Consider the following 16,715-nt stretch of genomic DNA (forward strand, 5'->3'; position numbering starts at 1 on the left):
CGATACTTAACGATACGAAAGCGTTTAAAAGAATTTAAAAGCGCGAATTAATGGCCAGGATAGTTTGATTGATGGTACATCGCATTACAGATGGCTGCAGAGTAGATAAACTAACTAAAGCGGTCAATGACTTCTGCATATTTTAATCTAACATCTAATACAGTTGGGTGTCAAAGCAGGAAAACATTCTCGACCTCGTAGGTGACCATTTTTAAGGCGCATTCTTCAAGGTCCGGCAGGTTTCCAGCAAGCAATTCATATAACCGAATTGCCTACCATGTCATTCCACAGGTGCTTATCGAAATTATTATTATTATCAGTAGATAGCAGTGTGCCCACATGACGTGCGACATGCAATCCGCGTAAGCAATAACTTTTCAAGCTTCAAAAAGTTTAATTGGTCACAGAGTCGTTACAATACAATGTTATTTATTTCATTAATTTGCTTACAAGTTTAAAGTGTATTCTGTACATGCAGCCACCCCTGGCAAGTTATTTAGACTTTATTCATAGGTAACAGTTTCAAGAGTCTATCAAAAATAGTAGTTGGTTGCATGATTAGTGACTTGCTGTCGGCCGGGGTGACGATAAGGATTAATCACACCAAATCGTGTCTGCACGTAAATGATCTGAAAGCATTATAAATATGTATCGAAAATACTAAGACAATAGTACAATAGGACAAGTATTACACACTAGATTTAACAGGCTTTCCAATTTATGAGGTAACAATTAATTAAAGCGCTCGAAAGTGTTTCTCAGTTAGGCCAACTAAGCTCACACTCTAGCATTAATACCAGAAACTATATCCACCTAATTGTTCATATCAGCCGCTGCAAGTGTCCGAGTGTCCCTTATCTAATCACTGAGATTAGCTGGTGCTACGTGTTTTGTTGTTCCCCTTATTTCTTCTGCATCCGCTGTAAATGTCTCTACGATGTATATATACATAAAAAAGCCGTTTTAGGTCTAACGCTGAGATTACATTCATGGCAGGAAACCTTGAATAGCATCGATGGCTTAGGAGGCCAGACCGCGCTGGCGTCGCTTCACGCGGGCGTAAGGTCCCACTGCTGGGTCCATAATGAAGTCGTATAGAACCCGAGTCCAGCTGGTGTGCTGGGGCATTGTGTCGTAGAATTCCTTGGCAATGCGCTTAACCTCTGGGAGCCTGGAGCCGGGCACCGCCGGAAAGTCGTGATGCTCGTTGTGGTAGCCCACATTAAAGGTGATCCAGTTGAGCGGACCGTAATATGAGTATGTCTCAAAGCCCTTGGCGAACATGTAATGCTCCGAGATAAAGTGTCCAGCCACCGGGTGCAGTCCCATGGCGAGAATACTACCGATCAGCAGATAGGCCAGGGGTTTCCAGCCCAAGAAGTAAACGATCAGGGCGTTGAAAGTCAGCTGCACACCGGTGTTAATAATCTCAAGGCGTGTTGGTGGCTTCGGGTTAATCACCAGTGGACGGAAAATGTAGAAGAAAGGCTGCAGGCAAACCCACAAAAACTTTCCAAATGTGGTGTCAAACAGGCGCGCCTCCAGCAGTGTGGGTATGTCAGTGTCAATTGCCTCATCACCTTGGTAACTAAAAGGACAAAAAAACGTTATAGTTATTGAGTTGAAGAACAATGTATGTATGTATTGTATGTAGTTATATAGCCATCAAGAATGCATATGATTTGTTGTTGATCAACTACATGATTTATGTTAGACTTAGTTGGGACTCAGAAGCGAACATTGGGATTGGGACGTTGTTGAACGACAATCAATGATCCGCCCATTGGTGCACCTGGGCGATAAGATAAACGCTATCTGCGACTAGAAGCTTAGTGAATGGGGTGACGGTAAACATAAACAACACTCATAAAATCATTTTGAAAAATCTCCGGGAACTTTTTTGCAGAAAGCGACGCTGTGACTCAACTGAACTCGACTTGTAGCCGGGAAGTCGAGTGGCAAATCACTGAGCTACGTGACCAATCGCGCGCTTATTCGGATACACATATAACTACAACCTTATCTAATCGGCGCAATTCAGACTCACTTGATGCCCGGCAAAAGGGAACAATATGAAAACTGATTCACAAGTTTGCAAGGAGAATTCACGTGAAATCAAATGGAGAACAGGCAGTGTTGGGCAATACAAGCCGGCTTTGTAATGAATATATAAAGCAGCCCCCTGTTGTCCAATGGGATGACGTTTTCGCTGTTTACTGTGTGACTACGCCCTAGTAACCACAGAAAAGTGGGCATGTGTGCGTGAGGGTGGGGTGTAGGGCATGAAATCGAACCGATTGGCACGTACCGGTGATGTTCCAGGTGGTACTTCTTGAAGGAAATGCTCATTGGCAACCCGATGGGCAGGTTGCAGATGAAGCCAAGAATCCGGTTATGCATGGGCCTGCTGTGTCCAAAGGCCAGGTTGTGCGAGATCTCGTGCACGGCCAGCATTAGCGAGTGGTTGATGATGCCTCCGAAGCAGTAGGCGGCCACGATAAGCCACGACCACGACAGGTCTTTCACCACGAACAGCGCCAGAATCTGGGTGAGCACCATAGCGCCGGCCACCCACTTGAAGTTGGGGTCGTGGCCAAAGAGCTTCTTGATCTGCGGGTACTTCTCCAGGATGATCTTGCGCCGCGAAGCGTGCGGCTCCTCCGTGTACACCCACTCGAAGTCAGTGCGCGAAACTTTCTGCCCCATCTTGGGTGTTTAAACTGGTTGCGGTTCTAGGTTGTTACGGGTGACGTGCTACAGGTCGGTGTTAGTTGGCCAACATTATCGACCGGCGCGAGGAAGGAAACTGTCCAAACGTCCAACTGGGCGGATTGAAAAATTAATATGACCTGACGTGATAGGGCGGAAAACCGATCCGATATATTATCGATAGATTCACTTCAGCAATTCAATCGATATGATGATGTGAGGCTTCCCGAAATGCAAAGTACCCACCGAGTTTTAACCCTATATGCACTTAGCGGTATTCAAGTTTTCAAAACTTTGTTTAACTTTGGGTGCTGATATTGCAGAATATGAAGACGCCTACAAAGCTATTTTAAAACGAAAACCATTGAAATTCGATTAGAATTTCAAGCGATTGGTTTATATGAGAATCATGTAGATTTTCATACGTTCAGATTCATAAAACTCTGCCTACTAACTTTTCAAAAGCACCTATTTTTATCAGATTTTGAGATATGGAATTCTGACTTGTTTGCTGCATGATACATTTAAACATTATCCACCATACGCGCCCATAGATATATCAAATCATACGAAGCACCCAAGAGCGACAACCATATCATTCATTTTTGGAGGACAGTAGTGGCCGTACCCCGAAAGATATATGTTATTATATCTATAAGTTAATACATTTATAGATCTGGGTGGATGCGTTGTGTGTTCGTGTTAAACGTAAAATGTTCCTTCGGTTGTCAGCTGTTTCTTAGGAGTGGTATATTTAAACATAATGTGTACATATGTATTTTGTTTTGTTTTTTAATATATTTTTATCAATAGTTCTAGAAAAAGCTAAAACAAAGGTGCGGCAAAAAGGTGTTCTGATATTGTGGCTTTTGCGTTTAGTTTCTAGCTCTCTTAGCACGTGGTATCTTGTACCTGGTTTCAGATATTACTTTTTAGATAGATGCAAATGTTGGTTTTTGTTTTGTTGTTTTTTTTTTTTTATATATTTGTATATATTTGTTGTTGCTGGTTGACGACGCAGTTTTAAAATTGATGATACACAGAGAACTAAATGGATACAGAGGGTTTCCGGCTATTCGGCGATAATTTGTAAGCTCTAGCTAGGTGTTGTTGCTGCCGCTTCCGCTGCTGCTGATGTTGCTGCTGCTGCGCCGATGCGGAAGATGTTGATGCTCTGTCCTGGTTCAGTCCTTTTCTTGGGTGGTCGTCGGTCGGCTGCCTTTTCGAATTAATGTTTGAATAAATATTTAACTTGACTTGTTGATCTTTGAATAATTTATAGTTGCGCTCGGTTATCGATTTCGCAGTTCTTGTTTGCTGTTTTGCTCACTCACTTTTTGTTTAGAATTCTTTCTTAGTTGTTTTGCGGCTCAGCAGAAAAAATTTAAATCAAATCGGCAATATTAGCAGGCATTTCCTCAATTGTTGTGTGGTAGAACTGTTCAATATCCTTAAGGATTCGTCGATCATCATCTGTAATGAAGTTGATCGCAACACCCTTGCGACCGAAACGACCACCGCGACCGATTCTGAAATGAAGTGAGAGTGATTGCATCATGTTTAGTATGGCACATAGCTAGATGGATTCAATGGCGAGGTGACCAGCACTTACCTATGAATGTAGTTCTCGCGGTTTGAGGGCAGATCGTAGTTGATGACCAACGACACCTGCTGCACATCAATACCACGCGCCAGTAAATCAGTGGTAATCAGAACACGAGACGAGCCCGAACGGAATTGTTTCATGATGACCTCGCGATCACGCTGCTCCATGTCGCCGTGCATGGCCGAGACGGTGAAGTTGTGGAGAGACATCTCCTGGGTCAGCTGGTCCACCTGAAGAAAAGACAGACCATTTTGTTAGCAATTGGGTTTGCTTGAACAAAGTCAGCTTTTTAAAACAAAAGGAATGAATGAATTTACCTTGCGACGGGTGTTGCAGAAGATAACCGACTGGGTGATGGACAGCGTATCGTACAGATCGCAAAGGGTGCCCAGTTTCCAGTTCTCCTGCTTCACGTTCACGTAGAACTGCTTAATACCCTCGAGGGTCAGTTCCTCCTTCTTCACCAGGATGCTAACGGGCTCGCGCATGAAGCAACGGCTCACTTCGAGCACATCCGGCGGCATGGTAGCGGACAGCAGGATGACCTGCACATCTGGGGGCAGCATCTTGAAGACGTCCTGGATCTGATCCTTGAAACCGCGGGACAACATTTCGTCGGCCTCATCCAGCACGAACAGCTTGATGTACTGGGTGCGCAGCACCTTGCGGTTGATCATGTCGTAAACGCGACCAGGAGTGCCGACCACTACATGGCAACCGGATTCCAGGATGCGGGCGTCCTCGCGAACGTTGGTGCCGCCAATGCAGGCGTGCGAGTGCACCTTCATGTACTCGCCGAGCGCCATCACCACGCGCTGGATCTGCGTGGCCAACTCGCGAGTGGGGGCCAGGATCAGCGCCTGGCACTCGCGGATGGACGTGTCGATTTGCTGAAGGATAGCAATCGAGAAGGTGGCAGTCTTGCCAGTTCCTATAGAAGAAAGAAGATGAAATGGTTAGTTAAGCAGGATTGGCGTGGAGGGTATTATACTGTGTAAGTTGCAAATTAATGTGGTGCTACTGACTATGCATAATTACTCTTCTAGTTACGAGATATTCTTATGCGGAAACTGCAGAAAGCTGTAGTACAGCCAATATTCAATTTTGAAAACCACCACATTCTGTGCAAGTCTGTTGGTTAGGCGTAAACTTCACTGATAGAAACACCAACCAGGTGTTTTAGCTATCGAGAAAGTCACTTGCATAAAGACACACAATGTAACAGCATGTTGACCCTGTTTTTCCTGGCTGTCCCAGTCCCAGGTAGCTCTGGATCGTTAAAATTCTCACCTCTGTCGGCATTTCAGGGTCTAGCTGGGCACTAATCCCTGCATATACTGCGATGGGCAGGTGCAAGTGGAACACAAAACAGGGGTTGCGGATGAACTACATTAATATGTACATAGGGCCTCCTGTTGGAGAGCCTGCAAAATGGATTAGTGCCGAATTTGCGATGTAGGTAGATCGCATTTAGCACAGATGACCTTAAAAACGCATAGCAGCTGGAATTCGCCAAGAGCGAGTGAGCGACCTTCTTTCTGGGAACTTTCTTCTGCTCGGGCGGACGAGAAACCGAAACGCAGCTGGTCAGCAAAAAGTGGCGCGCAAGCGCAACGACGCCGACAATCGGAGAGAGCGGACGGGACACGGAGAGAGAGAATGACGAGAAAGAGAGAGCCGCTGCAGAGCGAAATTTCAACAAAGAATACAAGGCGCAGCGGCTGAGTCATCGTGCTGCTTTTTCGCCGATTTCGCACACATTCTTGAAAGTTTTTTTTCTTTGTGACTGATCGAGGGGGATGGCGATGATGTTGATGAATAATGGAGATCGGGTATTGGGGGACCCAGAGCCATTTACTCACCCGACTGGGCCTGGGCAATGACATCGCGACCCTTCACACAGGGAATGATGGCGCGCTGCTGGATGGCCGACGGCTTCTCGAAACCGTAACCGTAGATGCCGCGCAGCAGCTCCTCGCGCAAGTTCATGTCATCGAAGTTGTCGTACACCTCGTGCCAGGTGGACTCGATGACGCCCTCGGGTTCCATGCCGGCGGGGCCATCCTGAGGTATCTCACTTCGGTCATCCCTGCAAGGAAGCGAGAATACGTTAGTGGGGCGGAACAACAAGAACAACAACAAAAACGTCGGCGGTACGGGGGTAACAAAAATTTTCCAGCCATAATTTGTTGGTTATGGCGAATGGCAGAAAGGCGAAAAATAAAGGCGGTGGAGGGAGAATCGAAAACCGCGAACGCCGCTTGGCAACCACTCACATTATCAACAATAAAGAATTGACTAGGTAAACTTATATCCTGAATTTCGACGGCTTGGGCCCGGTTCACTCAATCAACTGCTTGCCTATTTGTCTAGAACGAATAACGGAGAATTTGAGCCGAAAGCCGACTGTGTTGTTTTCTCGAGCTAGCGAGCGTTTTGCTTTCAGTCCGTTACGTTTGTGCTGCGATGCGCTCTGCGAAGCGGTGACTTTACGTATGAGACAAAAAGCGATAGCTAGGCAGCCTTTTTGAGCGACGAGCGGCGAGAGTCCGCCCCTGAGCGTGTGCGAGCGGGACAACCCTAGTGTCGTTCGTGTCAATGTCAGCGGGCGAGAGCGGCTGAGCGATATAAGCACGTAACAGTGGCGCCAGTGTTGCCTAACGCCAGTTGCGAATGGTAGTAGTCGATTGAAAATAGCAGTAGCTTTGACAGTTCGGCGGGGGGAGGGAAAATAAAACCGACAGACGACAGGCAAATTTTCCAAATCAAATTCAAAATTGAGATGGAGCAAGGTTAAATCAGCCTACGAATGCCGTCGTCCACTAAAGATAGCATCAACGATCTGCGTCATTGTCCAGTCATGAGTCAAACGGACGGACTAGTGTGCGTGAGATTCAGTCAAGTGGCGACCAACGTCACCGGACTTCAGCAAAAGTCCCCAAATCGGAGTTCTAGGTTCTGCGAGGGGAAACGGGGGCCAAAGGCCGAGGCTGGTAGCACAAGTCCAGCAACAAAACTCTCTTGGAGCAACCACTTCGCTCGTTCTCTCTCGCTCGCTCGCTCGTCACTTCTCGCTCCCACTCCCTGCACTGTCATTCGGGCGTGTAATTTTTTTCAACTTATTCTGACCGTCAGAAATTTAAAAACGCGTTTTTCTGCATTAAAACACCCGGAGTTGGTGCAAAGCAGTTGCGGAATCGATGCGGCACGAGTTCGCCTTGCGGCTTTTCACATTTCGAACGCTTAATCTAGGAAATATACTAACATTTTCTGAAAATTATTTGGCACTTTTTATACACGTGCTGCTACTGATTTGTTAAAACCAAGCAAAAGAGGCTCCATCTTGCAAAAGTTTTAGTGATGTAAGAAAACATCACCGACTATCGATAGCTCGATCGCCAACTATCGCCAGCTGTCAGGGGATATCCGGCGATTTTGTTGCAGTTTTGTAAGAAAGCTGGTACCAGCGAACGGAGCGCAAAATTTTGCAATTATTTTGGACTACATTTTTATTTTTTTGCAGAATTTATTGTGATTTTGGAGGTGCCATCTGAAGTTTAGGGTTGCATGATAAGAGCTAGGTTGCGGCACTTTGGTGTCTTACTTGCTATCGCAAAAATTGCTATCAAAGTTTTTCACCATGGTTTGAGGCGGGGATTATGCAAATTTTGAATGCTGACACTAAGGTAATTTCATTTTAAAATATTAAAGAATAAAACTAAATTTGATGAATATTGATTGTATTATGTTTATCCATAAAAAGTATTCAAAATATACAATTTCAGTAGCGACCTTATTTAAATCTTAAAGACAAATATATGATGGTTGGGAAACTAAAATATGCAGGCATTCATTAAACTATTTCTGAACCGTAGGATCAAACATTTTTAGCTGTCATAGTAATTACACAACTTGTGTTCTGTTGAAACGTTTAAAGTTCAAAATACTATTCCACAATGTAGGGAATTTAAACTTTTTATAGCGCTGGTCTAACCGGGTCTTTAGAAGGCAATCAGTGAAGACATTCGATTGCAGGGAATATCGTGGTCGAATTTCTGCACACATCGATTGTATCGATTGAACAACGACTTGTGTTCCCGCACTACCGTTCATCGACGGTCACTCTGATTTTTTACCGCAGCGTGTGAACAGTGTGAGTGCCGTGGGTTTCCTGGAAATCCGTTTAGAAAGAGATTTCTCTGGGTTTGCTGTACGTGGGGTGGTTAGAAAAAAAGCCAATCGACCAACACTTTTGGGTAAATTGCGTAGAAACCGACTTTCGTGCTGGGTGCACTCCTTAAATGGCGAAAACCCACACATGTACGCGCTACTTGGCCAACCGCGTTGGCTGTGCGTCGCCGTCTGCGAACGTGTGTGTGTGCTTGTGTGTATAAGTGTGCAAAAAATTAAGTGGGAAAAGTTCAGCAGCCGGTCGGTATTCGGCATTCGGTCGGTACTCTTTATTCCATTCGATTTGTCAAGCAGCCAATGCTAACACAGATATTGCGGGTGCGGTGCAGCGTAGTACATTATGATACGTGAGATGGGATTCGCACATATAGGCGTTGAAATTAAAGGCTATTTTTAATTTATGACAGTTACTCAGTGCCGGCCAAGAAAGAGGCGATTCATAACACTCACTCGGAGAGCCGCCGTTGAGTCATCGTCTGCTCTCACTCGCTCATTTGCATTGTCCGCAGCCGGCTGATTAATAACGGCCCGCCTCGTACGATCGTCTCGCTCGCACACCCGCTCCAGCCGCACCGTTGCACTCGCCCTGGCTCCGGCTCCGACTCTCGCTCGCTCTCTCTGCCCCACTCGAAAGCTGTGGGTGAGTGAGCGGGTGACTCACGGCTTGGAATTGAGTGCTTTGGAGCAGGAGCAAGGCAAGCAGCCCCCTGCAGCGCGCACTCTCTTGTTCTCTCTCGAGTGGGTTTTCTCGAATTCAAAATCGGTTTATGGTTCTGCTTTGCGCTCATTCGACTTTTGAAATCCGCCTCGAACGCTTCGAAAATTCCCAGCGAGTCGGACGTGTGTGTGGAGCTGCGGCGTACGGTTTCTGTTTCTGTCTGTCTTGGTCTCCTTGGTCTTGGTCTTGCTCTTGGTCTCATCCCCCGTGCGTGTGTGTGTGTATATGTGAGTTTTTCGGAGGCGGAAAATTCGGCGCTTTGTGCAATGCACTGCAATCAAAATCACTAGTTAAAATATATATTATATATATATATATATGTGCATAACGCAAATAAGCCGATACCCGGCAATTTGTCAAGGGCGGATGCAACACCCACTGCCGCATGATAAAATACGATACGATATGATAAATGTTAATCCATCTCTATATCTCTCTCTCTCTTTCTCCACCTCTCGTTGCAGTTGGAAGTAAGTTACCCCAAGAAAAAATCGTCGGTGTTGCGGTTTTTCTTTGTCTCCCTGCCAATTTCGTGTGACCCCCGAAACGAAAGTGCGACTCGCCGTGCGGTAAAGCAACAGCGATCCATATCCAGATCCGTATATATATATATATCAGTTCAACTTAATCCGCACCCACGACAAACAAAGCACCATGAGCTGGCAAGATTATGTGGACAACCAACTCCTGGCCTCGCAGTGCGTGACCAAGGCGTGCATCGCCGGCCACGATGGCAACATTTGGGCGCAGTCCAATGGCTTTGAGGTGAGTACGTTAAACGGATGGATGGGAAGCGGGTGGAAAAGCCCATGGATTGATGGAATACGGACGGGAAAACGGCTAGTTGACAATGAATTTTCGCAAGTTCAAGGGTGTGACTCTCGCGCTGTCTCCCTCTCGCGGCCGCCATGATAACTTTCATTTGATAAAGAGCAACTCCCACCCTTTCGCCTTCGTCCTCGCCCTCGCCCTTGTCAGTTTCACCCCCTGCAGCGCCACTCCTGCGCAGGCTCGCTCCACACACACATATATATCCCCCCCCTCCCCCGCCAACGCTTTTGAAGGAGTGTGCGTGATCATGCGAAGCAGCAGGGAGACCAATTGGGCGACCAAACCGATACGGATGGATTTCTGTTTATCGGTGACTCAGGCGGCGCAGCTTCGCTTCGCGGTAATCACCAATGCACTTGCAAACGGCGATGAGTGTGTGGGGATGGGGATGGAAGGAGGGGGAGCGGGAAATCTGATATCAGCGCAGCCGGTTCGAATGTCTGCGGTGCTGTGCAACACTGGTTCCTGATAATGCAGCCCACAGGCGCCTGGCAGCAGCCCCACCCCTTCGCTATCGCTCGCGTTTATCGCACTCAATACAATACAGACCGCTTCCTCTGCACCGTCGGCCAAAATAAATGCTCTTTATCGCAGCGAAATACAGAACCAAACAGAATCGAACCGAACCGAAGTAGCAGTAGCAGTAGCAGAAGTACAGAAAATATCTTGAGCAGGCGATGCCGCGTCACCAGCGCAGAGTGAATCGAATTGAGTGGAGTTGACTCCGCTTCTGCCACTGCTGCTGTTTCTGCTGCTGCTGCTACTGATTTCGATTCTGAATCTGAACTGCTACCTTCGAATGCGAATGCTCTCGAGCATTTCTCGTATGCGCGCCACGTTTTCGCCCTTTTGTGAGTGTGTCTGTGTGTGCGTGTGCAACTTCCTGTCGACTCCAAATACGAATACGAAAACGAATCCAACTCCATGTGCTCTTATCCTGCTCTCTCTCCCAGCGAGTTTCCACTCGATTCGACGGGCAGCCACTCCCTAGTGCTTTGTCTGTCGAATGAAGTTTTTTTCACCGCTTATTAGATTAGAAACCGATTTTGGGCAAATTCGATCCGCTGCCTACGTCACCATCACACTCTTTATCTACCTGCCATTTCTGCACGCGCATCACTTTCGTTTTATTACCTCTCGCTGCCTTCGCAGCTGCCTTTTGTTGTTTTTCCCTACTTCGCATTACCCAAGTTACCCAGTTTCGATCTTGATTCGCATGAATCATTGTGAATACTCAGCTTTTTCCTTTTCCGATTAATCAGCTGCGCTGGACCTTGGGAGACTGTTTTAAGGCTTATCATAAACGCTTTTATGTACATACATAGCTTTGCATCTAGAAAATAGACTGTAGGTGACAGAATCTGAGTGCCATATTCATTCATTGAGAAACCACCAATTTAGGAGATTGTGAATACGTTTTTTGGCACTTGTGGAATTTTCGATATCGCCGTATAATGAGCTCCGCTTAGTTATTATCGTTTTTGGCATAGCTGTCTACGCAAAAACCGGCTTTTCGCGACTCTTCTGCTCCGCTCTCCTCATTTCTTTCTCTCACTCTCTCGCGAGTTGCGCTCAATGGAAACTTCTCGATGCCCAATTCGAGAATTTGAGTGGCATTCGGATGTGTCACCGTTCGGCAGCCGCAAATGAGTAACTATCAGTTGTGCGAGATTTTCAAATTAATTTCCCACCTCACCCCCCCGGCCAAAGCAGCTGTTACCTGGGGGATGGGGCTGCCAACTTGTTATGCATTTGGCCAAGGCTAATGACATTGGTGCTCTTCTCTCTCTCTCCTTCTCTTTCCCTCCCTCTTTGTCTCTATCTCTCTGTCTCTCTGAACGGACAAGTCGCTCAAGTGTGCAAAACTTGTTTTTAAAATCCGAAAATCAAGACGGGCACACATCCCGTGTTCCCGTGTAGTATCATATCCCTTAACCAATTCCACAGCCTCCATGTGCCACACCCCTCCTTTTCCACCCTGGAATCGAGTGGACCACATTTGCTAATGAGTTGGCAGTCGTCGTCGATGGTGCCAACTGTTTTCGAATGGGTGGTGGTTTGCTCGCGGTGGTGGTGCTGTTGGTGGTGGTGCCGGTGCCGGTGGTGGTGGTGTAGTGGTGGGTTTGCCTTTGTTTGCGTGGGTCGTCTGCAGCTGATTAGAGCGATATTTTAACAGAAGGTCTTACTTTACTATACGCATATGTCTCGCATGTCTTATTGCCCCGAAAACATGCAACCCTACCACGCAGGCTGCTACCCAATACCACCAAAATTTCGTAGTATCGTTCAAATGTTCATTTCATTGTTCCCTTAGGCTCCTTTGAACTGTTGAGCGTTTCTCAAAATGACGTTTTTGCAAGTTGAATTAACGCAATATGATGAAATTCTCGCTTAAACAGGTAGTCTAAAGCAGTAGGTTTACTATAGAGTTTACTATAGATTTAGCAGTAAGTCTTTTTGAGATGATTTGAATTCCAATACAAATGGGTAATTAACGACCAAAATGACCACGTCTACACCTTATTTCTACAAAACAACTATCCACCAAGCCCGGCCACTAACTCCAAACTTTCCATATTGCAGGTGACAAAAGAGGAGCTCTCCAAACTGATCAGCGGCTTCGATCAGCAGGACGGTCTCACCAGCAACGGCGTGACACTCGCCGGCCAGCGGTACATTTACCTTTCCGGCACAGACCGCGTGGTGCGCGCCAAGCTCGGCAGGAGCGGAGTGCACTGCATGAAGACAACACAAGGTGAGTTGGTTGGCATCTAAATTCTAACTTCCTTCACTAGTAGGGCTACTCATGTGATCCTTTGACACTCTGTGATATATTTTCCATCTCAGAAGCTTCTCCGTTATTTTACTAGCGACTACTTTACTGCAGTTCAGTTGCAAACACCTTTGCAATGTATCTTAATATTTTTTCATTTCCTGTCCTATTGCGTTAGGAACGAATCCAAAGTCAAATGCAGATATTCAACCAACATCTTTAATCAAATTGCTCAGTTATTGTCTTTTATTATTTGTTTATTTATTTAATTTTTTTTTTTTTAACTTTTTCATTTTTGAGATTAGAAACTTATTGTCTTGTCATACTTTTTGCATTACTGGACTTACTCAGTATGTTTTTTACGTCTTGTTGTTTAACTAAATCTTATCGAATCTATAACGTAAAAAAATGTATAATTATGCCAAAAATGTATCGTGATTCATTTAGATTTGAATGTGTTTCCCCAAATTTGATCAGATTACTCACAGTGACGGCATTACTAATATGTCTGCCGTTTTAGGTACAAAACAATATACAAGTATATTTTATAATGGTATAAAGGTTCTGTTAGTTGAAAATTTGCTTAAAAAGAAAAGAAACATTAAAAGCACGCCACTTTTGCATACAGAAAGTAGTAAAGTTTTGCCATCCGGTTTGATGGAAACTAAAAATTCTAGTTTGAGCGTGGAAATTTCTGCAAAGTGGGTCCGCTGTTATCGATGCGTTGTCTGCCCCACCCCGATAACCATTATCAGATGTTTCTTTTTATAACCGGAGCCAAAGCAAACGGCGAAAGACATTCTACAAAATGTTTAATGCCACTCGTTCTCACAGACTTGTGACTTATCGCTGGTGAAAAGAATTTAATCCAAAGCCCAACACACCAAAAGCAGATAAGTTAGAAGACCGTAAAGTGAATTTGAAAGTTCTATTGAGTGATTTCTCGCCTATTTTATTGTTGAGTGAATTTGGAATAACCTGCTTAAATTCTATCTCAGCTTTCAAATCTGTCACATTTAGCGCAAAGAATTTAAGGAAAATGAGAGTTATCATCACCATTTTACGGTCGCTGCTGCCGCTTTTGCTTGATTTTCGGGGTCAACGAGCAGAGATGCCTTATTGTTGTCAGCCTCTCGAGATGGCCAAATGTTTGAAAACCCCATTCGCGCTCTCTCGGCCAATTTGGTTTTTTGTTTTTGCTGTTTACGTACGTCTACGACGACCAGTTTGTTTGCTGACGCGCCAGCCGCGCTTCCATATTTGTACAGTTTTTGCGGCAACTGTTGCGCACTGGCACACACACACACACACACACACATAAATTTTTCCGTCAATACACCGACAAGGCGGCCAGCCCACCAGCAACGCCACCACCACCCGCCGCCCACCGCTGCATCCACAAGCTCAAGGTTATTGCCATAATCCATTTCAAGTGTAAATGTTGCACGGTGCGTGTGACTGTGTGCTGTGCAGCCAAACGCCGAGGCAGTGGCGTAAAAATAGAAAAATTGGCCACAAATGGCAAATGCTGCTGTCTGTTGTCTGCTGTCTCTGTTCGCCGCTCCTCGTCTCTTTCCCTGATCCGCTTTGGACCTGGTCAGCAGGCAGCCAATGAAGGCAGCATTGCTGTCTTGTGCCTCGTGTCCCAAAGGCGCCTTCCACCTGATCGGCTGCTTCGTTGCACTGCACTGCACCTTGCGCCCTACTCGAATTACCAACCGACTGACCTGGCTGGTGGCCGGTGCCTGTCGAGATGTGCTGGAGCGTGGCATAGTCGCCTTAAGTGTGTCACCAAATAGTCACTTTACAGCTAAACACTTTGATGAGGCCTTGTTTTGTTTGTCATGCTCGAAAAACTGTTTCTCTTGTTAGAATGCAAAACTGCTGCTGGTAGCTAAGTTAAATCTATTATAGCTAACTTAACAGATATTTAGTTCAAATCAGATTTACATTGTTCTTCAAAGACTCCAAAATTAGACTTAGTTTAACAAGGAGCTTTCCAATACGTACATATTAAAAGATACAGTACAAGACACCAAATTGATTAGAATATCCTTTATATAATGAAATGAAATACAAATTAGAACTATTATTCATTTAAATTCTTACCATTTTGAAACCCAGCTTAGTAACACCTTTTATATATGTATATAAAAAATACAAAGCCATCGGTAACTGGCGTTATTAACAAGTTGCTTATTGTTATGGTCACAATTGGTATGTAAACAGAGTGGCGTTATCGCCTATTGATACTGGCGCATCGCATTCACTATTGACTTGTGGGCTCTCCCGCAAACTGTTGATAGTAGTCGACAGGTCACCGGAGGTGGTGCGAGTGTGACGCTCTCTCTTCGTCGGCTAGAAAGGCTCATAGCTCATACCTCATGGGTGCGAATCGGGTTTATTGACCCCCGGGCGATATGATTCGATTCGGCTGCTGAGCTGAGCTGAGCTGAGGTGGCGTCTCCACTCGACACACAAACAATTGGGTGTCCATCAGTTGGCTGCTCATTTGATTAATGCATTAGCCACTCAACGCGAGACCTGTCAATCGGGTCCGTTCTCGTTTGCTCTCGACTTGTCGTCCGTCCAGTTTTCACCTGGGATTGCGGCGGACTGGCGCGCTCTTTATTGATCGCTTTATTCATAATTTCCAGCTGGCGTAGAGATGCTTCTACTGCTACTGCTGTTGTAGAGAAACGGTTAGTTCTTATTTTTCCGCCGGCTGATGGCGGCTTTCTCCTCGCTTTCGAGAGCATTGTCAACCGAACGGACCGCTGAGAAATGTAATAATGTGACAATGGCGATGAAAATGTTTACCAACGGATAAAGTAGGAATTGCGAATAAAATGGTTACATTTTAGTCATATACATGGATTACTAAACATGTGCCTTTTCTAGGAATATTATTTCCCCAACAAAACCTTTTTTCTGATCTTACTGACTAGTAGCCCAATCCCTAATGCATACTTATTCTTCCATCTCTTGCAGCCGTGATCGTTTCCATCTACGAGGATCCCGTTCAGCCCCAGCAGGCCGCTTCCGTTGTAGAGAAACTTGGAGATTATCTGATTACTTGCGGGTACTAGGAGAATAAATCAACACAAAACACCCCCATCAACCACAACAACACACACACACACCAACAACTACAACTACAACAGCAGCAACAAATTTGATAAGAGCGAACCGTAAATGAACTAATAACACATAAAAAGTAATTATTAATATTTAAATGTATGGTAAAGAAAACCAACGGCCAAGAAAGAATTTGCGGTTTTTTGTGTGTAGCAGAGGAAATGGATCGAGTAAAAATGCATATGCTTGAAAAAAAAATTATGTCAAAAAACGCAAATAATTACCCAACTACAACAAAATTATAAATTTCTGCATTATTATATTTAAAACTTTTTGGTTTATACGATAAAAATAAAAGGAAAAACACAAAACTATAAAATGCCCCTCATAATTAAGAATTCAGTCCTCAGCTTTGAACGAAATTTACAAAAAAAAACAAAAAAAAATAATACAAGAAAAAAAAACACATATATTTGGCAACCTAAATTGTAAGCGAAAAGAACTGCAGATGCAACCAAAGCAACCAAAAATCGAAAAAGATTAACAGCCGAGAAAACAACAACGCAAAGCAACGCAGGCATTTTTTGGAACGATTTTTTGTATAGCAATATTTACACAACCGACACAGTTTATGTATACTCTCGTACATACATAAATCCACACGCAGGTTTTATATAGAAAGAAAGAAAGAGTGAGTGAGAGAAGATTTCGATTTGACCGGAAAGGAAGGAGGAGGGGAGGGAGCAGGGAGCAGGGAGCCAGACGAAGGGCAGAGATGGAGAGTAGCAACCAGTATAAATAAATATCTC

The 16,715-nt window shown here is 45.0% G+C and overlaps 3 protein-coding genes across 7 annotated transcripts; 1 reads left to right on the forward strand and 2 right to left on the reverse strand.

Annotated features, from left to right (window-relative positions):
• Positions 1-374: 374 nt before the first annotated feature.
• Positions 375-2,852, reverse strand: LOC120443771 (sphingolipid delta(4)-desaturase DES1). Its single transcript, XM_039623065.2, has 2 exons — positions 2,309-2,852; positions 375-1,588 (listed from the first exon to the last, which is right to left on the reverse strand). Exons 1-2 carry the CDS (start codon positions 2,704-2,706, stop codon positions 1,021-1,023), a joined length of 966 nt encoding a protein of 321 aa, XP_039478999.1. The 5' UTR covers positions 2,707-2,852; the 3' UTR covers positions 375-1,020.
• Positions 2,853-3,483: 631 nt separating this feature from the next.
• Positions 3,484-7,694, reverse strand: LOC120451287 (eukaryotic initiation factor 4A). Of its 3 annotated transcripts, none has more exons than XR_006356522.1 (6): positions 7,581-7,694; positions 6,178-6,404; positions 4,633-5,246; positions 4,322-4,545; positions 4,044-4,238; positions 3,484-3,928 (listed from the first exon to the last, which is right to left on the reverse strand). XR_006356522.1 is itself a non-coding variant. In XM_039634837.2 (5 exons), coding segments are annotated over exons 1-5 (1,212 nt in total). In that variant the 5' UTR covers positions 7,583-7,694; the 3' UTR covers positions 3,484-4,093. The 3 variants fall into 3 exon arrangements, 1 of the variants encoding a protein (XP_039490771.2); XR_006356523.1 differs by lacking the exon at positions 7,581-7,694 and adding an exon at positions 6,592-6,794; XM_039634837.2 differs by having other exon boundaries at positions 3,484-4,238.
• Positions 7,695-8,326: 632 nt separating this feature from the next.
• On the forward strand, positions 8,327-16,280 carry LOC120449331 (profilin). 3 transcript variants are annotated; one of them, XM_039631743.2, is made up of 4 exons: positions 8,327-8,468; positions 9,689-9,989; positions 12,639-12,810; positions 15,820-16,280. In XM_039631743.2, the coding sequence occupies exons 2-4, from the start codon at positions 9,879-9,881 to the stop codon at positions 15,915-15,917; spliced, it is 381 nt and encodes a 126-aa protein (XP_039487677.1). In that variant the 5' UTR covers positions 8,327-8,468; positions 9,689-9,878; the 3' UTR covers positions 15,918-16,280. The 3 variants fall into 3 exon arrangements, with proteins under 3 accessions (XP_039487677.1, XP_039487686.1, XP_039487668.1); XM_039631752.2 differs by lacking the exon at positions 8,327-8,468 and adding an exon at positions 8,554-8,571; XM_039631734.2 differs by lacking the exon at positions 8,327-8,468 and adding an exon at positions 9,292-9,451.
• Positions 16,281-16,715: the final 435 nt, after the last annotated feature.

Source organism: Drosophila santomea, chromosome 2L (genome assembly GCF_016746245.2).
Source record: "Drosophila santomea strain STO CAGO 1482 chromosome 2L, Prin_Dsan_1.1, whole genome shotgun sequence".
Taxonomy (NCBI): Eukaryota; Metazoa; Arthropoda; class Insecta; order Diptera; family Drosophilidae; genus Drosophila; species Drosophila santomea.